Here is a 25,880-nt window from a genome sequence, read left to right as displayed (position 1 = left end):
CTTTGGCTAAATCCATACATTTTGAGAGGTTATACAGCAAAATAAATACCACAAAAAAAGACTGGATAAGATATCCATATCATACAGATAAAACTTATCTGTTGTGGTCAAATCGGAATGGTTTCATGGCACAATCTGGTCTTTCATCTTTTATCTTTTTTCTTTTTATTGGCCACATGAGGGGGCTATAGACCTGCATTAAACCTGCCTCTTATTCAATGTGTTCAATGGTCTGTTTGAAATTAGGTGCCATCATAGCAAGATCATACATGCAGACTACCCAACATAAATACAACTAACTTCACATGAAGACTTTCATTTACTATTTATTTATTCAGTGATCACATTTTAGCCATGTGAGAGGGGACAGGCCAATATATTTTACCGGGACATTCCACATGTCGAACCCAATTTCCTGAGAGTTTTGATTGACCTGTCCGATACAGAAACAATGCAGAGCTGCAAAGATTAGATCATTTCCTTTCAAACAACCTGAGCAGTTTCCTTTGTGCCATTCTTTCCTCACTTGATCAAGATTTTATGTGATGCATGTTTTCCGTGTTCTCTCTATTCTGTTCAAAACTGTCAAATGTTGCAGGGCTGATGGACTCAGTCCCAGTTATCATTAAGAGTAGACTCTTTAGTATTCAGGCCAATATTTGTGATGACAGCTACAGCATCCAGGAAGGAGCAACTATCTAATGTTAAATGACATTGATCTCATTCTCTAAAAGCAGTCTGCAGTGATAGTGCTTTCTCTGTCACAATATGCAGCACCTCCTCTGTCAAGGATGATATTTTGAGAATATTATGTGAAAGCTTTCAATTATTATTATTATTATTTAGATTTAGCTATCTGCTGGTTGCAGGTTTGGTGTTGAAACATATTATTCGGCTCACTGTTTGTGTACTGTTGTTTGCTGTATTTGGCTACCACTCCTCTGCACAGATCCCTCATCATTTTTGGGGGTCCTCTTAGGTAAAGGGCCCTTACTGCAGCTTTGCAACATCTGGAACCAATACAGCTGTGCTGGCTATCTACGGGACCAGGGGGCTCAGAGATTGTAGGGGGTGGAGGGGGTTGTGCTAGTTGCTGGTTTGGCCCTGGGGGTCCATGTGTCCCTGACTTCAAAATAGACTTGATTGCTAACAGCTGGCAGTCCTAACTCACCCAGTGTCAAAGCTCTCCTCTGATGTCAACCTTGTCAGTATCAAGGCCCGGACAATGGAAGACCAGTAGGAAGACCACGGCAAAGGTAGAGAGGAGGGCTGTGTTCCTGTGAAATTACATTCAGAGAATGACCTTTTTTTCTGAAGGTTGTTACCATAAATAACTTTCTTAGTTTTTGTCAAGCACCTCTGAATGAAGCTGAAGATGTAAATGAACACTTGTATACATACATGTATATTGTACATGTATGTATATAGATATTTAAGTTGAGTGCATGCAGAAAAAATATTCTTTATTCACAATCAGCACAAAACTAACTAAAAAAATAGTCATAAATGCATCCATGAGTACAATGCAGTGACTTGCCATTATAATAACACATATTTGACATCATCAGGTTATATAAAATGTGCTCGAAGTCCAAACAAAATACCTAATAAACCCAACTATATAAAGGTAATTATTCTGATAATTAACATGTATACCTTTTCATTATTGTGAAATGTACTTTCATCAGTTTTTATTAGACCTGTATCACAGTGAGGAAAGTGTGGCAGAGCTGTGTCCTGCTATTCCCTGCCACAGTATGAGTAAATAGGACAGAGGCTCATTAGCATCTTTTATTATCCAATTAAAAACTCTGCTCGCCTAATTACCTCCAATCAGCAGGGAGAAGAAAATGATTGACTTCCTGGAGGACTGGAATCACTTAGGACAAAAAGGACAAACTGGTTTTCAGTCGCTTACTAGATGGAAAGTGACTCACAGACTGTGGAAGTATATATCATCACAACTCTTCTTGCAGCAATACAGCCACACTGTGGAGGTAAAGCTTTTACAACTTTATTTGTGACTGTTGCAAGTACAAAAACGTGAAAAACCCCAGCCGGTATATTCAAAACTTGATCTTTTACAAAACATACCTGTCGTGTTAAGTTAGTATGTAAGATGTAAATAAGCCTCTCCTCCTCAAATACCAATGTCACATTTCCTCATGATCTAGTCTACCTTTGTAAGGTTATGTTGTTCTGTGGATTATGTTATTGAGTTTGTGACAGGAAAAGATCGGAAATAATATTTAAATAGCTGCAGAAATAATTATCCTTCATCAGAGGATGAAGGGCAGCACAAGGTTGTGCCCATAACAGAGCTATGCATCATTATTAAACAATTAATTACTCTGTCGTCAACACCACCAGCATTACTGTTCTACTGGGACTCAGTGGCAGATGTTTGGAACTCAGCTTTGACACCACTATCCATAACTGGGGATCCTGTTTCAGACCTCGACTAAACTTTCACTTCTTCGCACAGAGTTGCTCAGATTTACTTTTTCTCTCAGTTAGTCTGAGTCTTTGAAAAATGTCAGGAAAGGCTACAAATAGCACAGGGCGGGCCGCTGGGACGAGCAGTTGTTTACAGACAGTGACAGGGATGAAGGACCTCTGTGCTCTGGTGCTGGGCCTGAAGCCTCAGGGGTGTGCTAGCACTGCTTCTGTTGCTGTTCTGGATGCCACAACATACACATAAAAACACATGTGCGTGCAGGTTGGTAAACTTATGGGCACGTAGACTCGTAGACACTGTATTCTGGGGGGGGGGGGGGAAGAAATAACTGCAGTGCAATATTTACAAATTCTGTTTAATATTGTGTGATACTCTTCTTTTAAAATACAGTCTTTTCTGAGGTAGACCATTACAGTTCAAGAACATCATTATTTTTAAAACAGACATCAAAAAAGACATGAAATAAATACTTTCATGTACAATATGCCGCAAAAATGAGGTAGAAATGGTTACAGAAAATATACAATAACCAAGAACAAAGTTATCGCCATAACAGATCAAAACATGTAAAAAATAAAAGCTTGTTTTGTTGGACAAACTGTCGGGAGTAGTGGGAACAACAACAATTCCAAATGTAGCTACTTGTACCTCTAAATCATAATTATTATTTAATTTCTGTAATTACATGTGAATAAATGCTAGCGTTATTGAGACCGTGCCGCGTGTTGTTCTGCAAGTTGTAAATGTGTTTTCAGTTTCTGAGACAGTGATCAGTTTGCACAGCGGGGGTCACTCTGATTGATCTGGCTGTATGGCATGACTGAAGCCACCAGCTGGAGAGGGATGGCTGCACTGTGATATAGGGTTGCTGGACTTCAATCAGACCATTTCCACTCCAGAGGAATCGGTATAAGGGAAGGGGATAGAGAAGGTGGGGGGGTGTTGAGGATACAACGTCACATGGCCACTGGGGCTTGTGGCCAAGGGGCAATCCAATCTAATGAGATTGCACTGGGGAGCGAGAAAAGGAAAAATAATGATGAGGCAGGGAGGGAGGGAGAGACAGAGAGAGGAAAGGGTAGTGGGAAATATTACATCATTCTGTGTATACCTCCTCAGGACCATGGCAACAGTCTAATACGACAACCTCTGTACCAGCAGTCCAGTGACCGGGTTTTTCCAGCTTGTTAAAACAGAAATGTAGGACTGTTGGAAAAGGAAAGATTTGTCTGGATTGCCTACATATTGGGTTCATCCTCAATATGTACACATAAACTGTGAATTCTCAGACTTTGGGATTAGCTGAAAGCTACACATAACAACTTCATCTTTAAGCTTTATTTTTTGCATCTGTGTTTTCTTTTTGGAAGGTATTTTGTGCTCAGGTGTTCACTGTGAGTACACATGTATGATTGTGTGTGTTGTATTTACATTTTTAAATTATATTTTCCAGCTATAAAACTATAAACAGCAGACATGCATATACAGGATATGTAAACACTAAATAACATGGGGATTTGTAAGCAGTTTGTCCAACAAAAAAAGGAATATTTTCTGTATTCTACATAGCATTTCTTGAAGACAATCATCACTCCACCATAAACTACAATAAAAATAAAGGGTAAAAGAACAGAAAAGAAAACAGATTTATATATTCATATATAATACATGGATTTATGGCATCAAATATCCTTTGAAATACCTGAATTACATTCAATGTTACTCTTTGTAGCATATTCAAGTTTCTCTCCCGAGGTAAAAGCCCAACCGTAGTAGGTATTACAAGACTGTCAGGTTTCTCCTCGCTCCTTTCTCTCGCTCCGCGCCACTCTCTACTAAGACCATAAGATTACATACATTCTTTATTTCATATTTCTGAGGTAAAGAAATTCTTCCTGAGCATTTCAAACAAGACTAAATACTAAGAAAACAAAAGGAGTAAATGAAAGAGAAAACAGACTGTAGGAGATGGTGGGTGTGCAGGTGGGTATGTTTTGTTTTGTAAGTGAGATTCTCAGGAAAACTGCAGACAATGAGGAATGTGAGATCGAGAACAAATGTATGTGGAATTTAAGGACAACAACCCAACAGTAATAAAGTCATTAATACAACCAAACATGTTGAGTGTAACTGCAAGGTTTTACTTGAAAAACGTAACTCCTGGGAAGGACAGCAGCATGCTCGGATTTAATAAAAGTCTTTTGATTTTACTTTCTTTTTTGGAATAATAAGGACTAACTTTTGGTGAGAAGCTATCGAGAAAGATTCATTTATTGTGATTTTGAAGACCTGATTTTGAAGTCTGTTTTGAGAAATATAGAAACACTGCTGATTATGCATTTGGTTTGACACCTTTTTGGTCAAAAACTGTGGTCTGCTAAAATGATCCCAAGCCATTCGTACTGAATAATTAGTGACAGTCCAATGACTAAATCAACATTAGGATAACATGGAAGTGGACTGGCAATAAATAGGATCCTGAGAGTAGCAGTCAAAGGGGGGATTTTGCCAAACCCTGATTATCCATAATCTTGGACCACATCACCTAGCAACTAATAATTGATTTTGTCCCGGACCAAGGCTAATCAGGATCTCTGAGAGTTTCCAAATAGAATAAAATCTGATTTTCCTGTTGGCCAAAAGACTAATACACTACCCCACTCAACAAGGCCTATTCATCTTTCTTTTCTTTGGGAAAAATAAAATATTGCGGATATTCATACGAAAACAATCATTGAGCTTCACTGGCTCTTTTGGCTGCATAATCTGTAATTACAAAACAACAAAACATTCACCTGGCTTTCCATGTCAAAGCAAAGACAGGGTCATAATGCAGTCCGATTACAGTGACTTGTTGCTTTCTCAGTGGTTATACATCTTGCTCCACTCTATACAAGTATCCAGTTCTTTTGTGGTGGTGTGTGGGCGCACCTTGCAGAAGGCATTCTCAAAGTCTGTGAAGGCTGGGGGTTTGGAGGCTGTGGGGTGGCCATGCATGGCCCCAGTGGGAGCAGATGCTGAGGAGAGTGCCTGCTGGCTGAGCTGCAGCAGCTCCCACACTGAGAAGCCCTCTGTGCGCTGCAGCACAGCGCTCAGCTCCCTCTCGCTCAGGCTGCAGCCCTGGGGTGACAGCGCCTGCAGCAGCACCTGCCTGCGCATACCCACATCTGGCAGACCAACGTGATATCGCTTGGCAAAGCTCCGATGGACTGCATCTTGCAGCAGATCTGGCCTTCCAGTGGCACATACAAGAATCACCAGACCTGTAGTCCCCACCTGGGCTTTCTCCAGGGTGGTGGTCAGCAGACTCTGCCTCAGCCCCTCCTCTTCCATGGCCTCCACCTGGCTGAGCAGCACCACAGAAGGCTGCCGTGCCCCCGCCACCTGCAAAAGAGACCCCAGAATGTGCTCTGCCTCAGCCTTCCCTTTAGAGGCCAGCATGGCTCCACTCAACCGATAGAAGGAAGCCCCCAACTGTGAAGCCAAAGAACGGGTCAACGTTGTCTTACCCCCTCCCCGGGGACCAAACAGCAGGACGGTTCTTGGTGGTCGCATCACTGGACTGGGCCTCAACACGGGCCACAGCAGGTCCTCCTCCAGGGCAGCCTTGACATGGGTGAGCCCGGCCAGCTCACCCCAACCCAGTGCCGGGCTGCAGTCCAGTAACTCCCCATTAACAAGGTCCAACAGTCGGGGGTCTGGGCTCTTCATAGTCTCAACAGTTGGAGCACACAATGGAGAGCGTTTGTGGGCCTGGGAGCGGTGCTGCTGCTGCTGTTGCTGTTGGATGAAGCCCTGCTCTGCCCCGCCATTCTCCCCCGTCATGCCCGCTGGAGGGCTGTACTCCCCAGCTGCCCCATACTGAGGAGACACCAGGGGCTGGGAGGAGGGCTTACTGGGCTTGAAGGTTTGAGGGTCTGTGCTGCCTGAACTACTGAAGCCGTTTCCCCGGCACTCTGTTTTGTCATTCACACTGTAGGGTGAGTTCCCCCCAGCCTTTAAGGGGTCATAGCTATATTTCCTGTAATGAGACCCGTTCCCGCTCTCATCCTCTTCTACACTCATCTCAAATGCTTTTCTTTTTAATGTCCCGCCAGACTCAGATGTCCCAAGGTTGGTGCTCTGGTAACTATAACTGCCTCCTACCACTGTGGGCCTTGAGGGAACTGGAGTAGGGGCTTGTAGACCTGAGGGTAGGTAAGTTGCAGAGGGGTGGCTGTAGCTGGGGGCAAGGCTGGTATGGGGAGGATATGTGCTAGGGGGGTAGTTATAGACTGGTGTGGTAGGGCTATAGCTGGGCACTAGGGTAGGGGTGGATTGGAGAGTGTGGAGGGAGGCAGGGGGAAGTGCTGCATTGGGTTGGGGACAGTACCCTGAGGAAAGATAGGTGCCATTGTAGCTAGAGGGGTACTCGCTGGAGCCACTACAGGAGCTGCTGCCACTGTAGCCCGAGTCTGAGAGGTTACTGTTCACCACTGAAACACTACTAACCCCTGGAGGACCTGCAGATGTGGCCACAGTTTTGGAACCTGAGAGGCTGTCATGGCCTCCAGGGGGCACAAGGGAATAGGAGGCATCAGTGCTGTGTGTCAGTGGCCAGGGCTCCAGTTCAGTCTTTGGGACATTGAGGCCCCCAAAGGACCCTGGCTCTGGGTAGGTGCCTACAGTAGGTGGCCGGTCATATGGTGAGTCCAGCAGGCCAGAATACTTCTCAGCATAACGCTTCAACAGGTTGGAAGCTGTGAGAGCAGAGATATCGTCATTGGCCCAGGCGTAGTTGGAGCCGCTGCGACCGCGGCCAGGGTAGAATTCTGACTTGTGGGCCGGAGAGGAGGTGGTAGAGGAGACGTCAAGGTGCTGCTCAGGCCACTGGCTGAGAGGCTGGGCATGCTCTGGGTTCCAGTGCATCTTTAACAGACCTGACAACAGAAACACACAGAGAAAACAGGTCATATTTATCCTCTAATTACAATGATGTCAGAAACTAGGAAATTGGTGGTGAAGGAGTTATTGTATCTTAAAGAACTTGTGTGCAACGTTGTTGTCATAATATTAATCCATTTGGGTCCAGCATAACATCTACAGTATATAAGTCAAACTTTTAGCATATACCTAAAATGCAAACAGCATCCAAGGTTCCGAGTTGCCAATATATAAAAAAAGTCACATTTTGTTACAGTGAAATAGCTTTTTCAATGTTACAATATTAATTTTTAATTTGGCACACTCTGCAAGAACTGAGACACTGCAGAGAATTATAAATGACATGTTTTTTATTTTTATTTTTTGTGTGATATTTTTTGTTTATTTATTAAGTGCTTTGAGATCTGTTTTACCATGCTGTGACACAGTACCCCCTGTTTATTTCTCACAGAGACAAACTGTTTGGACTACTGTATGTCACAGCCAGGAAACCGTACTTGTTGTAAGAAACACTCCTTTCAACCAAAAATAATCTACAATAGTCTACATTCAGTTTGATATAGATTAGTAAACTAGACAGTGCAAAGTAATCGTAGTACACTCATCCATGACCAACATCCTTTGCACAGTGACACATGTCTGAGCGCCTCGTCTCCAAGCAGCCAGTGATAAGAAATGGCCTTTCTTCTGTTAAAGGAATCTTTTTTAGTGTTGCCATCATGTATGTTAGTAGAAGGAGCTCATATTTCCCAGAGAGGGAGAGAAAGGTAAAGGGGAGGTGAAGGGAGAAAGAGAAAGCTTCAGAAAAGAAAGAGAGTGAAAGCAGATCAGTAGGTTAGATGCGTTGTTTTGCAGTTTCCCAACTTATGTTGGAGTAGCGATAAGATCCTACTAATATTCCCTGTACTGCTAACATCTGCAGGTCTCCCAGAGGACCTATTGTTATCTCCCTGTGCATGTTGCTCTGAATGCCTGCTCTCTCCGCCCTGCACCCCCACCTACCACCCACCAATCCACCCACCCACCGTACTCCAGAGCTCCAAAAGCTCAGTGGCCGGCTGGACAGAGGGAGGGAGGGAGAGGGGAAGGAGTGTGTGTGTGTGTGTGTGTGTGTGTGTGTGTGTGTGTGTGTGTGTGTGTGTGTGTGTGTGTGTGTGTGTGTGTGTGGACAGTGTTGTGGAGAGAGTGAGAAAGAAAGAAAGAAAGAAAGAAAGAAAGAAAGAAAGAAAGAAAGAAAGAAAGAAAGAAAGAAAGAAAGAGGGGGTTGGGTTTGGAATTGCAGCATAGAGTGCTATTCATCAACACAGTCTCCCATGGAACATTGGGAAAGTGGAATGTCTGTTCCTCTGGCTGACTTCAGCACTGGCCGAGCTCGGATTGATCATGGCTGCTACGCACCAAGCACATCACCGAGCTAACAGCAGAGATGGAAGTCGAAAAAGAGATTTTGTGCCATGAATTGTTTTTCCTCCATGCCCCCTCATGCAAAGGTCTTATTTCCATTAAAACATTCAACTGGCATTACGTCTGAACTGTGTGGAAGATGCATATGCTTGGCTGTCTATTCCTTTGCAATGAATAATGCATCTGCTAATTTCAGCACTTTTTTAGTGTCTCTATATTCAACTATAAATTTTTACATCTGAAGAGTATATATTTGTGTGTATTATACCACAATAGAATAGTTATAGAATTGTCTATTTCATAAAGACTAGCGCTACCTCTTGCTGAGGCATTAGCTTGACATTCCATACATAGCTTGGCATTATTGAACTGTCACGATTTACCCTGAGGTGAGGACTACTCCAGCCAGAAACAGGGAGGTAAAAAGGAATATGGCAAAATCCGTCATTACTGGTCTCTCTGCCTTTTCTTCTGTGGACGCCTGATGATTCATTATTCATGGCTGTCTTCGTGTGTGGAGCCAGGCTTCTTATTGCCATTTAAATCAAATCTCAATATCCACAGCCTGCAATTCTGCTGATGCTCCCTCTAGCTCACTCCTTAACTTTGCCCTCTTTATTTACCCGCTTTCCAAACCACCCCATGTGTGTTTTCAGATTACGCCCGTTATTTATTCAGTCCAATGAGACCAGCAGACCAGATGGCCGTTGGATTACCATGTCCTTCATATTCAAATCCACTGCCTTAAATTCCCAATGGCCAAACCAGTTCAAGTACTCTCCTAAGCTTCAGTCAACCCACACACACACCACAGCAAGATGTAAAGGAATATTCTCACACTTTGTTCACTTACTACAAACATGCTGAAGACATTGTCTTGTCCACACCCAGATGACCACATATTTTTGTGGTCTGACTCGCAGGTCTTTGTTAGGCTGCAGAAACCATATATGTCCTGCAGGCCCTTCCCATCTGCAGCCCAACCAGTTTGTGAGCAGCCCCAATAATGGGGCCTGTGTGTGACAGAGATGGATGAGAGCCCAGGGGATCTCATAAAACCTGCAGCGGGGAGGGAGGGATGGAAGAGGGAGGGGAAGGAGTGGACAGCAGGCGCTTCGTCCTCTCTAAGCGGACTGGAGCGGACATTAGAGGACTGCTGTCCACTCTATCATCAGAGTAGCACCAACACAGAATGGACTTCTCTCACACTACCCCCTTGACCAACTCAATGACCAGCTGCGCATACCTGAAGAACCAAGTCACTGTTAAATCTGAGAGTAATTACTTTCTCCAAAAAAATGCATTATACTCAATAATTCTTTCTGTATGTAAACAGCAAGTTCGATGATGGTTGGCCACCATTCAATTCCCTGATGAACACAGCAGGGTTGCAGAGCAGTTTAGCCCTTTCATGTAATTAGATCTTGGCCTCTGCTGGATTGTGGTTTTTAGAGCAGTAGTGTTCCACAATAAACTGAGCAAGCTCTAATCTACACTTCTGCTTAAATCAGAGCACTCATGTAGATTAATTCACTGGAGGGGCAGGAAGAAAGCTAAGATTAGAAGTAGGAAATCAGGACAATGTGGACTTTCTGTGGGTAGCAGCAGTGCAATCATTAGGTTAACTTCAATATATATTTCAGAACGATGCTAGATTTTAAATTATCCTATCCAACACAAAATAAACATACACTGCTAAAATAATTTGTGAATTTTGTAACCCAGATGCAAATAGTCATGTTGCAACGTTTGGTATTACTTATATACTTTTCTCCAATGCTGTGACATTACTCTCTCCTGCCACACCCCATCAACTCTATCTTACTCATATTAGAGGAGGATTATGGAGTGGAAAAACACGTGTATTAAGAATGGACAAGAACATCAGTTTGTTTGAAAATAGGAATCCTGTCCTCATTCAATCATATTGGAGGCTTTTGTTGGTGTTGTCAATATAAGTAAAGCTGCTCTGTGATCCAGTCACAAAGTGGTCTGAGGAGTATTTAATATGTTTTATAATTTATCAGTTGTGCTATTGAATTTATGGTGAACAAAAATTGGTTGTAATGACCAAGTTAACATAATTTGTGAGGAGACTGCTTTTTTTATTGACCGATGGCCTTACTTGGCTGCGAGGAGGTTGATAAGAACCTTATATGTATGCACATGAAACTTCCCACTGTGTGTGGGTGTGTGTTTTTGGCCCCAGGAGAGACAGATGTTCTTCTGCTGACCGCCTTACTGTCTGTGCAGCCATTGTGGTGGACGTCCATCCAGCAGACGCGCGCGGCTCGGACAATCCAGTTGGCCATGAGACAAAGCCTGAAGGATCCTATTGTCAGGGGCCTGTCTAATTATGGAAATCTTATTAATCTATTCAGCAGCAGTCCACTGACAGCTTTTGTGTCAGCCTGGGATTTATTGATGGACCTGTGTGAGCTGCATCCTATTGTAGGAGTGTGTGATAAAGACAGTGGCACGGCTCCCTTAAGAAGAAACCAGCTTAACTTTGAGGAGGGCCTAATATTAAAATTAGACCACTTATGGCTCAGGGGGAGTATGTTAGGTTCATCTGTGATTTCTGCCCTCAAATGGTCCAATCTGCCATCTAAAATGTCACTGAATCTCATGTTGACTAGGTGAAACCGAAGTAGTTTTTGGCCTATAAAGGCTGGTAGTACACTAGACTGTGTTGTGGTTTCCTATAAAAGAAGTATTAGTGGGTGAGGTGAAACGTTATCTTGGCAGGAAGCCTGGAGACGGTGAGCTCCAGTGCCGTTTCACAGCTCCCCTGAGGTTGCTTTCCCCTTCTCCCTTCCCAGCACTTTTGTTTTCCCTGCCACAAGGAACAAAACGGACACGGATGCAACAACCCTTCTGGGACAGTCTACTATTAAACCCTGCCGATTGTGAAGAGGCTGCTTGTAAACAAGAGCACCGTGGATCAATCCAATCAGGGCTCTGTTTAGAGCTGAGTTCTACCCCCACCCACTGAGAGAAAACTGCAAACATCATACATCTCCACACAGAGGCATGAATTAGGGAGAGCAATGTGCTTGTACATAGATCTATAAACCATGTCATCTTCTGTTCCTAACTTCTTATAAAACATTAATAATCATCATGATGCAGACCTGCAGGTGTTTGCTTTGCTGGTCAACTTCACAACTACAACATATACTACACCAAGAAAAAGGCAAGAATTTACTGCAGAATTAAAACCTTGTCCTCAGTCATGACATTTATATTTAATGTGGAGAAATTGTGCAGCTTCCTCTGCTTTAAATTAATCTGCAGGCTCCAAAGACTTCCACAAAAAAGACTAATTCTGGCTGTTCGACAAGGAGGTAAAATATGTTGAAAATTCTAGGGTGTGAATTTACTTAATGTAGAAAACAAAATTCTTTCAGTACTTCTCAACAGCAAGTTGCAGAGAGGTCCGTGTCAAATTATTTTGAGAATGCTGCTCCAGCTGTTGTGGCAGTATGACAGGGACTCGATAGCATCTCAGAAACTTTAAAACTTTAAAAAGAAAAGTTTCAAATGAATGCAGTTACAATACAGAGCCAAGGACCATACCAAAGGGGAATGACAGGCAGAAAGTGAGGAGAAGGGCAGAGTGTGACAGACATTATGTTTGTGCTGATACATCACAAACTTGATGCTCTGATGACTGCATTAGTTATTTATTCAGCAAGTGCATGCTGATTAAGGAGTTATTGGATGAAACTCGCTGCTTGCTGGACAGAAATATGTAGAATAAATGATGCCTTTCTTCAAGATCTTTAAACACGTCTGTGCATTTGAACAAACATCCAATAATCTGCTTTAAACAACCAAGGACTGAGTTTGGTGTGCAAAGGGAGAAGCACTCAGAATCTCTTATTTATCAGTGTTTGTAATCTTGATTTGTTGGTCACTCTTGAAGCCCCTTAAGTCCTCTGTCCTCAAGTTCACTGTGATTTATGATACTAATATCAAGCAGGACATTCTCACTAGGCTGCTGCCGTCCTGCTGCTGCATACTACCTGTTCTGTCATAAAAACACCAATCTGAGAGTCCGGCCACATTTCACAGTATGGCAGGTGGAGACAGTGGAAAATTGTCTCTGGATGTTCTCACACTTTGGTATGAAATACACATTTTATCAGCTCTTTTAGGTTTTACCAACATACTGAAAAATGAATTCCTCACATATATTGTGGATTATGTATTTTGTATTATGTTATTCCACAGATGCTGAATAGCCTTATAGTGTTGGGTATTATCAAAAAGCTGTTAAAGGAAGTTTGTGCTGGTCAGTCCTAGAGGCCATTTCCAAAGCACATTAACACAGGGATAATGCACACAACAGACAACAGGGATCATAATTCATCAGATATGCATTATTGGGCATTGCTAGGGAAAATTATAATAAATCTTTGCGTTAGTCACAATGCTGCTATCAATCAAAAGAAACACAATCCCACACTCCCACTATGCCTCTCGCTCCCTCTGTCTCATCTGCTCCCTCTTTCATGGCCCTAAAAAGATGTAATAACAGAAGAGTGCGGGAGCTCTGGTGGGGAGTTGTCACACCTGCTGCCCGAGTGCACGAGCAGACGCAGCTCTTTTCAAACACGCCTCACCAGTCCAATCCCAGGAGGAAGGAGCCCATCTCCTGCAGTGGCATTGAGGGATGTCCTCTGCGTGTGTCTCTCTATCTCTCTCCCTATCTCTGTACAATCCTCTCTCTGTGGACAGAGCTATCTGCTCTTCATGTATCAGAATGACACTTTGATTTACTCTATTTTTCGTTTTGTTTCAGGCCAGCTGTCAGAACTGTTTTTGTCAGTGTGTGCAGCTAATAAGGTTTTATTAGGAAGTATGACAATGTTGTATTGAGAAATTTGAAGATAATAATAAAATAATACCACCCTTGTATGTAATAAAATGTTAGGGTAAAAGACAATTATTGTTCAAAACCAGTTGATAAACAGAATAAAACAAGCTTCCATGTGGTAAATCTCCAATTCATTAGCGGTCAACAAATAGTTTCATTAAAAGTTGTTGTTTTGCAGAGTGGATGGAGAGCAGCAGTAGCCAAACTCCTTGATGGAATTGGTTAAACATTGATTAATTGACGAATGTGTTTAGAATTGCTTATAATAGTGCAGCAAAAAGAAAAGTCCCATCTGAGAGCATGCTCATTTTACAGCCCTTTTCGTAGCACTCTTCAAAACTAGAAAGCCTCTGGAATAATTGCTGGATGCGTCACTTCGAACTCCCCCATCCCCCGTGCTTGCTAATGCACGTCCACAAATGGCAGAACCCTGTCCAACCCCCCCCCCCCCCCCCTCCTTAAAGAAAAACAGGGTCCCTATTTTCTGTGACTGCAGGCTGGCTTTAGGTCATTGTGTCCACTAATATATCAAAGAACAGCTGTCCTAAGGCTCTGTGATGACCAATCACCCCTTCCATCTGTTCACTCGCCCAATCTCTGTTCTATCTCCCCCTCCTCAGCTCTATCTTTTCCTTGCAACCTCCTTCTTTCCCCTGATTCTCTGCTTCTCCACCTCCCTTATTTCCCCCCCATTCCCAGTGAGCATGTTGCATTCCCTCCTTTCTGTCCATATCCCCTGGCCACTCTGTGCTCCCAGCTTATACTTTCAGCACATGGACAGCTCTGGGATTTGTTGTTTTCTGTTAAAACACACACAAATATGAGGAAACACAATATATCAACAGCCACACTTGCACTGTGGCAGTGCATTTTATGATCACTGCACTATAAACACCTAATGGCTTAACGATTATAGTATGTTTTTTCTTAAGCGTGGTCATTTACTAATTAGCTGTGCTGGTGTGAAAGAAGTTGTGTCTCATTGTCCAGCTCTGAATTGTGCTGCCTCAGGAATCCAGTGAAGTGTTGCCATCCAAATGTGCCTCACCACCTTGCTTCTTAATTGGGCCCTTAACAGGAGCGGAGGTCTCCTTAATGAGCTGATGAACCCTCAGAGAGACCAGGGCCAGTGGACTCACATGGCCCTGGGTCCCTAACCTTCTTTTCTTGTGGATACATGCAAACATACACACATACACACAACCACACACACTGGGGGCTAATTAGAGCCCATTCACACCCTACACTAATGATCCAAGCTCTTATTCACACACACTTTAGCAGGCTGTGTGTTTAAGGGCCTCAAAGGCCCCTCCAATGCAGCACTCATACCACTCTGCCTACAATAGAGATAGACGCTGGCGCAGCCCTCCAACTTGCTCCTTCAGGGGCTAGGATGAGATCTACTCTTTTTTCTATACAAACTACTTCATGACTTAGCTGAGTCATTCACAAAGACACTTGCACAAAGCATAAAAACAGAGCCAGGGAGAGAAAGGAGAGGGAGAGGGGTCAGTCAGAGGAGAGCTATAAAAACTGCCAGATCTGAACTCCTGTGTGTCGTTACTCTGTGTGTGTGTGTGTGTGTGTGTGTGTGTGTGTGTGTGTGTGTGTGTGTGTGTGTGTGTGTGTGTGTGTGTGTGTGTGTGTGTGTGTGAGTGTGTGCTATTTTAAAAGAAAAAGTATCGCTACACAAGCGGGGCCCCAGCAACAAGAGTTAGGGCACTCCTGGGTTGGCGGCCTGGGACTGATTTAAGAGTGTGTTTGAAGTGCAGATTACAGATTCTTTGCACCAAATCCCTCCAGGAGTATCCATGGCCCCTGGAATCTCTCTCAGGTTTCTTCTCAGGTCCGGCCATGGCTGCTTGCCCCAGCTTGAATTCCTCCGGACTGGCTGGAGACAAGGGCCGAGACCGCACACGCCAGGGAAGAAAGAGACACACACACACTGGCTGAACGTAGGATTTGTAATAGCAGTTCTGATAACAAAGAGTTAAGTGTGTTTGTGGATGTACCTGTCCTAACCGTGTGCATTAATACAGTGGGAAGCTCTATGTGCAGGGGCATAAATGCCTACAGCAGGAGTCAGAAGTAGCATTGGGAAGCGGGAATGCTCCACATTCCCACAAAGGGGATTCCAACATGGAAGTGAGAGTCTTCGCATGTCCTGCACATATGCAAAGTCCTTCACAGTCTGACTTTTGCTCCGCAGAACCATGACCTAAGTCTGTAAGTAAAGGCCAGTGAGCTGCAGTGTCATTAGTGAGCACAGCAGTGTGTTTGTGTGTCACTGGTCTGAGAGTAAACAACGTGACTACCTAACACTGCTGTGTGCGCTCATACGTTCCCTCTGTCCACATACAAGCACACTGACAAGCTGTTCTGAAACAATCTCACCGCTGCAGAAGCTCAGCAGAACAGAGCTACTCTGTACATGAAGAACATGAAGCTTCTGGACAGAGCAGATGAAAACCAGCATTGTGCATCCCGATCGTAAAAGCAAATCACACACAAAGGCAAGTACGTAGTGTACTGGAAGATTCCCATGAAGGACCAGCAGTGTGCCGACTCTAAAGGCATGCTAACTATTCCACCAGCAGTTTGTGACATTCTTGGATGCGCTGTCTACTTTAGCAGCAGGGAGAGTGTGTTCAGTCAGTGTGGACTAGCAGGGTGCAGGGAGCTGATGGAACAACCTCTTAAACAGGCCTTGATGGGAAGTAGAATAAGCATGCATGCTTGTTCTTGCAAATCAGTCTAATTAGATTTACAGCTATAAACATCTTTTAATGGGAAAAAAAAAAACATAGCTGGGAGAACAGGCATTAAATCAACATCATCAGGAGCCTCTTGTGAGAGGCCATGTTTTAAAACAACACACAAGGTCAACTACTTACTGGCAACAAATTTGTAATTCCATCATTTCATTTTATGGGCAGTCGAATAATAACATTGGCTATTTTAAGGGGGGAAATTTCCAAAAAGCAAACAAAGTGTCATGGTTACTGTCAAACATCGGCTCATGATGCTTTAATCTGGCTGTTTTGTCCAGTATGATTTCTCACACCCACACACTTACTTGCCTTACACAGGCTCTGCAATAAAAAAAATTGGTTGCTAAGAAAACAAATCAATAGTTTTTACCATCCATTATGAAGTAATACTTTTTAAATTAAGCATTCAGTTTGATTTCTCCCTCTTTTCTTGTAACTGCCATGCCAATAATGCTCCTTTGATGCGAGTCAAAGAGCTGGGAAAAAGGGGCTCTTGAGGCAGCGGCCACGGAGGCAGCCCCATGCTGGCCGGAAAACAATGCTGTTTTGGAGAGCCAGAGCACTGGACTCAAATGAAACCTGGTGGGAGGGTGCAAAGGGGGGAGGCCAAAACTGGACATGTCAGTTATTAGGTCAGCATTGAAGGGAGAAAAGAGAGAAGGGGAAAAAGGAGGGAGAGCAGGGGCAGTGTGTGTGGTGGTACATCCTGAGCTGTATTGGTAAAATGACACTGGCAGAACCGAGGGGTTCATTCTGCTTAAACCATCAGCCCTTCAACCTCCCTCTGTCCCTCTTCCTTCCCCCATCGGTGTCTTCCGCCTGGTGATGAAACATTCAAACAGGGTCGGTGCCCAGGGTTTAGCATTTCCACAGTACACGTCAAGGAAAAAGTCAGGTTTCTGCAATGAGGCTTGCACATTTTCACAGTTACCTTTGCATTTTTTCCTTTGTTTGCAAACTACAGAACACCGTGTACACTCACGCAAATTTTTGCAGTGGGGGCTCATTGATTCAGGCAAAGTCCAACTAAGTCAAGTGGGGCTGTTTGGTGTGACATGCAGTACGGGTAGAGAGAAAGAAGGGTGCAGTGTACTCACTATAGGGGACAATAGGACTCAGCATTCTGTGGAGCTGGTCTCAGTAAGGAGGGATGCTGTTGTGTGAATGCCAGCTAAGGTTAGCGTCCGTCCGGCTGTTGTCCATCACTAGCATGAGCTTGCACTGACAACAGAACAGCCCTGAGAGAGAGAGAGCGAGAGAGAGAGGTGAGGCAGTTATATGCTGCTGCACAATGTCTGGACAAACACTCACATGTCAACCAACCCTTTCACACAACCTCACACGGCAACACAAACCCAAACACACACACAAACACAGACCAGAATTCACCTGGAGTATGATAGAATTACTGACCAACCTGAGAAGAACCCTATCAGTTTAACACAAACAGTCTCACACACACACACACACACACACACACACACACACACACACACACACACACACACACACACACACACACACACACACACACACACACACACACACACACACACACACACACACACAGTCTGCCAAATTGACACACACAAGGGTATTCATTATAGGCAGGCATTAAGCTGATTGAGAAGCTGTGTTCAGCCTCTAAAGAGAGCTTTCTAAATCTGCCTCACAAAAAAACTCATGCATACCATTGCTCTGTGCACTGGGGCAATAGACTGCATTCTTAGGAGACCTTACACTTTTGAAGCTGCATAAGGAAAATTCAGAGGAAAAAAAGTTCACTGTAATGACATTTTACTTTTTAAGTTCTCTAATCTAAAATTTAAATCACGTTGTTCAAAAAACTAATTCATTTAACCTAATGTCTATTTTCCTAAGAGAAATATCCCTTTTCTGGTTTGGGTTGTAAATTTCAAAATGTATTCGTGGACAGGCAATTGTTTTATTCTGATATGAGGCACCTCTCTGAGCAAACCCAAAAGACTAAAACAACTCTGAAAATGACAGCCATTTAGGTTCTTTCTCAACGCACATTTTTATTCACATTGGTGCTAAGTGAGCTGCTTCAGAAAATATAGTGTAAAAACAATAGAGAGATGTCTGAAATCACCTTCAAGTTTTTAAAATCTGTGAAAACATTTTTAGCAACAAATAAACATGTTTCCCTAAATATACAGTCCATCTATTACAAAATGTGAAGCTACTGTAACTATTGAAAAAACTATCTCACAAGCAAAACATAATACAAACTCTATTAAACAACCTAACAGTATTTAACAGTAGTAAAGCAACATTATGACATGTACTGCTTTTGCACATTACACAATTTATCTTTCTTAGTATGTATACAAACACACAAGTCGGTAACCAGTTTACACATTGACTCATATACCTTTCATATTGAAGCGTAATTACACAATGATCACACGGCCGTCCCTGGACCCCAACAGGATTTACGTACAACACTGCCTACGACTACGACCCCTTTTGCTCTAACTGACAGTCAACTTTTAACACTTAGCCCAGAATAACTAACTACACTACAGCAACAAACCACAGCTTCCACTTAAAACAAACACAGCTCTGTCCTTGCAGAGTTCAGAGAGAGGCTGAGAGGAGAAGGCAGAGTTAGGAGATTTGGTTTGCTCAGGGAAATGTCTCATGGTCAGTGGCCAAAAAGAAGAGCTGCTACAACACACTCAGCTCCGGTCCTCCTCCAACTTAAGCCAGCCAGCGGAGACAAGTCAAACAGCAGGAAGATCAGCGGGCTATGACAGCAAATCAACAAAGAGATGCAGAGAAGACAGGCAGCCTTACCTATTCATGCCTGCATATCCTCCATCAGATCTGAAAGCGCTATGATAATCCCTGGAACAGACCAGACTGTGTGTGCACTGCTATGCTTTTTCCACATATGGGACACAACTCCACTCTCTCTCTCTCTCTCTCTCCCCTCCCTCCCTCCCTCTGCCTCTCTCTCTATCTCTCTAGCCAGTGACAACAGAGTAAGCACTTAGCTCCCCTCCCCCTATGGATCTCCCATCCCCCTCTCCCTCCCCTCCTTCTCTCTCTCTCCCCTCTTTATGTTTTTAAGTAAGAAGAGAGAGAGAGAGAGAGAGAGAGAGAGAGAGAGAGAGAGAGAGAGAGAGAGAAAATGAGGGGAGGGCGGCAGAGAGGGTGGATGACTGACCAATCATGCTCTGGAGGAGAGAGAGGGCGATCATACTGAAGCTTGGACACAGAGGATAGTGGAGAGAGAGAGAGAGTTTTTGGTTGGAGGGAAATGACCAGGGTAAATTTGGTTTGCCCTGGGAGGATTAAGAAAGAGCTGAAGAAACAATGCTGAGATTGTGGTGAAAACACAACAAGGAACAATGTCTTGTCTATTTTTTCTCTGACTGACTAAAACAGATTGTGATCAAGTTACTTGTAAAAATGTAATCATTTACTCATTACTTATTAAAAATGACACTCCTTGTGGCGGGGTTGGCTCAGTGGGTAGAGCAGTCACACATATACTGAAAGTTTTATGCCTTGACGCAGAGGTCCAGGGTTCGACTCTGACCTGTGACGATTTCCTGCATGTCTTTCCCCTCTCTCTCACCTAGCTGTCCTGTCAAATTAAAGATGGAAAAGCCCAAAACATTTTCGATTTTAAATTACACTAATTACTCAATGGCAGAAAAAAAGTTACATTACTTGTATAATAACTTTTTTTTAACTCAGCTTAGCTCCTTCGAAGATGCCTTTCAACAAAAGCTGCCACACCCACACGTCAGAACATCTGTATGTAAAAAATTTAGAAAACAAGACAATGTGGTTTAGCAAGCAGCTATCTTACGGAGGTATTTACTGATTAACAGCTAGCTTAACCCCTCATGACAGCTCTTCAGTCACTAGCACTCCAGAAGTCCTGTAGCCCTGATCCAGGATTGCCATACTACGTATCATGGCCTAGGGTGGTCTTCACCCAGAACCCAGACATTTGAGTCACTCAGCAGCTCATAGAATTCATAACAAGAAGGATGTTTAAATACAAACTTAATGAGGGTAGGCAATCTTCTTTACAACTTATAAATTGGGGGGAAAAAAACGTCAGATGGGTGCAACGTAACAACATGGCATGATTTACTTCGATCAAGAAACGATTCAATTAAAGTCATAACAAACTATGGAAGCACATGCTCAGTGCTGCCACTAAGCGGCCTACTGACGGTCAATGTGCGGAAACACAGAATATAGATTCTGTTCACTTGTGGCAGCACTAAGTGCACTGCAGCTAAGCAGCACCAGCGGCGATCAAGTCAGTTGAGAAGACAAAACATGCATACAACCTTGAAGTGGGAAGCTAGCCACGTCCATTCACCACCAGCCCAGTCTGTCCAATGAATGCACTTGAAGTGAAACTTATCAACCTCCAATCCAACTCCTGGTAAGACAGCAAACAAGTCCATCCCCGAAAAGTAAATGGAGCACTACTGGGATTAGTGACTGGTAAGAAAATAATTTACACATATAATACAAATAAGTTAGGGACAATTCAGCCCTTTTATCTTTTAAGCTGAGTAGGTTTATGGCATTCACAGTAAAACTTTTCAAAGAGAACAAAATCCAAAAGCTAAACATGCAATAGTTCTAGTACACACTACAATAAATAGACCATCTATCTCATGGTCAGGTGCTGTTCCAGTTTCATTTACTCGCTCTTCACACACAGCTGTCAGGCTGTTTTTAGCGCCACACTGAGGGCCACATGGTCAAGTCATCTCCTCCTGTTACACGGAGCCAGTACTCCAGTCAAGCTGCCATGTTGCACTGCCGCACAAGCTATAGGACACCAAACACACACACACACACACACACACACACACACACAGTCCACCACAATTATTACTATACAAGTGAGCACATAGTATATAGAGTGAGGAGACCAGCTGAAAATAGAGAGGGACATTGTGATCATATGTTTGGAGTCCAGAGCATCCCATGCACCTCAACATGTGAAAGCATTTTGGAGAGTGTTTGCTCTCAGAGCAGCCTGGAGGCCTGCTGACATTAAATGAATCACCCTGTACTGTAGTCATGCTAGTTTATGATGTTGTCATATAACCTTCTTACATTTATCATTTAAGGTTAATTTTCATAGTTTGGGCTATCATTATAGCCCAAAACGATAATATTAACATTATACTCACTAAGTTAACTGGTAAGATGTAGGAACACATTTCTAAAAAGAAGTCGAGTACATACATGTAAGCATGTAAGCAATTTAACACGGTTTTATATATAATTACATATAGAACCTCATGTTAGTCAACTTATATGAAACATAAAATGGAAGCAAACTGTAAAATGATCACCCAAACTGTCCATTATAAACACCATCAGTTTGCTGACCAACTTCCTGGTTCTACTTTGTTGATAGGCCTTGGCGTATCGCACATTCACACAATTTTATTGTGCAGTTTCCTGTGCAATGTTGGCTTGTTTTCAACCTCTGTGATCGTCGGACTGCTCGTATTTCGTGCTTGTCAGACTCATTGTCAGGGTGTTCCCGGGTACTTTAGTGAGTATAATGTTATAACAGATATAACTGATGGCCCAAACTACAAAAATAAAATCCAAATTGTAATAAACCATAATTATCTTTTAAACACATGGCCTCTGAAAATGCTAAGACATGTGGGTTGAACTATTTTAGTAGATGCCCAAGTGGTCAGTGACATGGCTTAAATTGGAATGTAGGGCAATAAAACCATTGAAGGAAACGCTGCAACTCATTAGAGTGGTTACAAAACTTAACACACCCAGTGAGTCCCAGTTCAGAGCCACAATTAGACTCCTTAATGTTTTCCCTAATATGGGATCCTCAATAGATTTGCTAATGGTGTCTCTGTGGGGGGTTAGGTGAGGGTACGGTTGAGTTGGGATGTTGAAAGCAGACAACTCTGGCGCTCTCTCTATCACTCTATTGCCTTATTAGTGCTGAGGCAGCAGTGTGTGGACACAGGCAGCCTGCTGAGCCCAGCATTACTGAAGCACAAAGACTTCAGGGCCCCAGGACACGAGAAAAGCCAAAAACTGAGAAAAAATAAGACTGAAAAAGAGTTTGAATGAGACAGAGACAGAACAGGTACTCCTGCACAGACTAGTTCCCAAGTCACAGGAGTGATTTTGACAGGTGTCAGTCTTAAAGATCCCGCCCCCTTCTCTGATATGCATTAAAATATTTCTGCACACTTGTGACAGCTCAGGCTCCCCAAACGTTCAGAGGACATTCAGTCCAGTGGACAATGTGGGACATGGCTTACTGTCAGGGCTTGGAGGCTGCGTAGGGGCCTGGTGGTTGGAGGTTAATGGAGAGATATGAGAGGTAGACAAAAGAGCCATGGCAGGCTGAAAATTACTCCTGAATGGACAAAGGGTACAGGTCAACACGCTAGCGTTTGACCTCATACTCCAGGGCATGTCAACTCAACACCTCCATTCAGCAGGTTGTTCCTGCAACGATGAACTATGTTGGCAGGTCAGCTGGTTTCATCAAGCTAAATTGATGAATCAGGCTTATATTTAATTAGGTTAAATAAAAATCTGCATGCAGCCCAGCCCCACAGGGTGATTAGCTAAGCAAAAAATAATGTTTAATGGCTGTATAGACATAGTTCCTCATCTTAGAGGGAGGGAGTCAAAGTTGTAGATCCTAATGAAAATACAGTAGAATCGACCTCCTGCACACCTTTACACCTAACATCAGAAAACTGGCAAAGTGCAAAGTGCTAGGCCATGTGTGTGTAAGGACAGTGATAGTGTATTCCAGCTGTCATATGCACACAGTGCGGCTTGATGAATTGGAATATAAATAGTAGGGGTGTGGTGATTTATATATTTTCAGCCAGTCACATTACATGTCTCATACCACTCAAAAAACTGGTAAATACACTGCCCAAAGAATGTATGTCAATTATGTAACCAGTGACGCCGTTTGCAGACATTGCATCTTACATTAAAATGTGTTTTGAAACATGAAGTAGTTTAACCAATATCATATCAAGCTGTTAGGGGCAATAAACATGTTATTTCCTGTCAGTTTAAAAACATATTTTTACAATCAGCTGTCAGGTAATTCAGCAAGTTTTATAAACAGCTGAAGCTAAGTGTTAATTACCTAGTCAGACTTTTGATTACCGACATGAAGTTTGATCCACAGTGTTGTTTAACCTGTCAAAACCACTCAAAAATGTAAATTCCAGAAAGAACAAGACTATTAGTGGATTATCAGTGGAAAGGCAATTATTTGTCTTGCGAACATACATAAAACCCAATGCACCTGTATTATTTAAAAGTCCATAGACATAGTAATTGACATTGTAGATAACCATTTGGTTGGTAACCACCAGTTTGGAGCCTTGGGGATCTGGGGTCTGTGAACAGCTACAGTATATAAACTAAGTTGACCAGACCTCAGGTATGAGACTTAAGGTCGGACCTCAGGAGACTAATTGTTCCCAGGATTGTGTGGCCTGGCCAGACCAAACACTACTTCAGGGAAACTAAACATTCAAATTCAAACATGTAGGCCTGTGAGCAGGAAAATATGGCAAACCAATTTTGTACATTTTGTTCTTCAAAACACACATTACAGTATATTTACTGTATTCCCTCTCCTGTGATAGCATCTACAAGCTAAATGAAGCATGAGTGTTTGAAGATACAATAAGATGTTGAAAAGCAATTCACCTGAAAGTTTATACACTTTACCTAAGCTGTGGAGTATGTGTAAGGATTGTGCATGCCTTAACCTAGCCACAAACCATCCACAAGTGTTGGTTGTGATAATCAGTTCCAGGCTCTCAAGGTTGGCCGATATCATTTCATTAGCTGACAGGCGAGTGCCAGGACTTTAACTGAGATTAGGGCAGAGTGAGAAACTTTACCCCAGCCCCAGTTGCCCTGAAGAGGGCTGGATGAGCAGTGGAGGAAGGGACAATGTGTGTGTGTGTGTGTGTGTGTGTGTGTGTGTGTGTGTGTGTATATGTGTGGGGTGGGGGGGGTAGCAGGATTATTAGTGGGAGGTTCAGCTGTTTATTATTCCAATTCTATCTCTAACAGCTGAAAATTGGAGAATTAGGTGGTGGCCCTGAGCAACCTGGGGATCAATGCAGAGGGGTTAAACCCTGTGGCACGGCTCCACACACTGACAGCGCTCACAGATACTGACACAGCACATACACACAGACAGACACATCAGATTTACCGCTCTGATGTGATAAGACACTCACAGACTTCACAGGTCGATGAATAGCTTCACACTTCGAAAAACATACAGCTGTGATAGTTGGCTGCTAAAAGCTTCAGGTTATTGTCGGAATTCTATTGAATTTTCTCCTTCAAGCTACAGCAGTGTGTCTGCAAAGCCTCAAACACAACCTAAAGTCTCTTCATTCTGTATTTGTTGCATTTACAGAGAAACTCTTGCCTTTATGCTGCCGATCATGATATGACCAGAGAGGAATCACAGAGCAACCCAGCCGAAACAAACGCGGTGAAACATAATCCAACTCTCACAATACACATGGACTTTCTCTGTCACATACACCGTTGGCATGAGCCTGTAGTGTCAGGGGGTCTCTGGTCACGTCCATGCATGCTGCGATCTGGAGAGGGACATGTGACACTGGGAACTGTGAAACCTGAACTTTTCACGCCATGTAGGCATGCAGTCTGAGGGCATAGAAACAGGTCTTTGGACATATGGAGGTTTAGGAGTTGAATTTAGACTTCAAATGGGATTCTATCTGTATCAAATTACAATATTTGTGGGTATTTTGTGTTGTTTTAGTGTCTTAGGTTTCTTTTCTGTGCTGAGGAAGTAGGTAAGCTAACAGGCAGACAAACTAGGGTAGATAAAGGGGAGAAGGTGCTGACAAGACTCAATCCTTATGCAGTCAAACATTAACTCCAGATGTGGAGATTTTCACATCAGCCCTGTGGATCAGTCCTAGTGTTTGCTGGCATTTGGATCATAGCTCTTAATGCCTCTCATGTCGGTTTACAATGAAAACAGCTAAAATCACAGGCAAAGAAAAGCAATTAGATAGTGAGCTCTGCTCGTGGGATTATTCCTCATGTTAACAGTAGATTAAAACCTATTAAAGTGTGTGTGTGTGTGTGTGTGTGTGTGTGTGTGTGTGTGTGTGTGTGTGTGTGTGTGTGTGTGCATCCTTTCAGTCTGCCAACTTTAAGCTGTAATCAAAGACATTAAGCAAATCCACTAGCTGCAGGACCCAAGACTAGTTACTATCAATATCACAAAGGTGGTCTAACCTCAGAGTTCCCTTAATCCAGCTGTGGCCACTGAATGTTGTGTGTGTCACGCTCATGTGATGCATAACTGCCATTTTCCCCTTGAATCTACAGAGGCATGCTTTTAATCAAA

The 25,880-nt window shown here is 43.1% G+C and overlaps 1 protein-coding gene across 1 annotated transcript; it reads right to left on the bottom strand.

Moving 5' to 3' along the window:
- Positions 1 to 2,813: 2,813 nt before the first annotated feature.
- Positions 2,814 to 19,351, bottom strand: fignl2 (fidgetin like 2). The gene is made up of 3 exons (XM_078254916.1): positions 19,262 to 19,351; positions 17,539 to 17,679; positions 2,814 to 7,377 (listed from the first exon to the last, which is right to left on the bottom strand). The coding sequence occupies exons 2-3, from the start codon at positions 17,561 to 17,563 to the stop codon at positions 5,321 to 5,323; spliced, it is 2,082 nt and encodes a 693-aa protein (XP_078111042.1). The 5' UTR covers positions 17,564 to 17,679; positions 19,262 to 19,351; the 3' UTR covers positions 2,814 to 5,320.
- Positions 19,352 to 25,880: the final 6,529 nt, after the last annotated feature.

Source organism: Sander vitreus, chromosome 7 (genome assembly GCF_031162955.1).
Source record: "Sander vitreus isolate 19-12246 chromosome 7, sanVit1, whole genome shotgun sequence".
Lineage (NCBI taxonomy): Eukaryota > Metazoa > Chordata > Actinopteri > Perciformes > Percidae > Sander > Sander vitreus.
The sequence above is the reverse complement of the archived record's forward strand: the minus strand, read 5'-3'. Positions and strand labels throughout refer to the sequence as shown.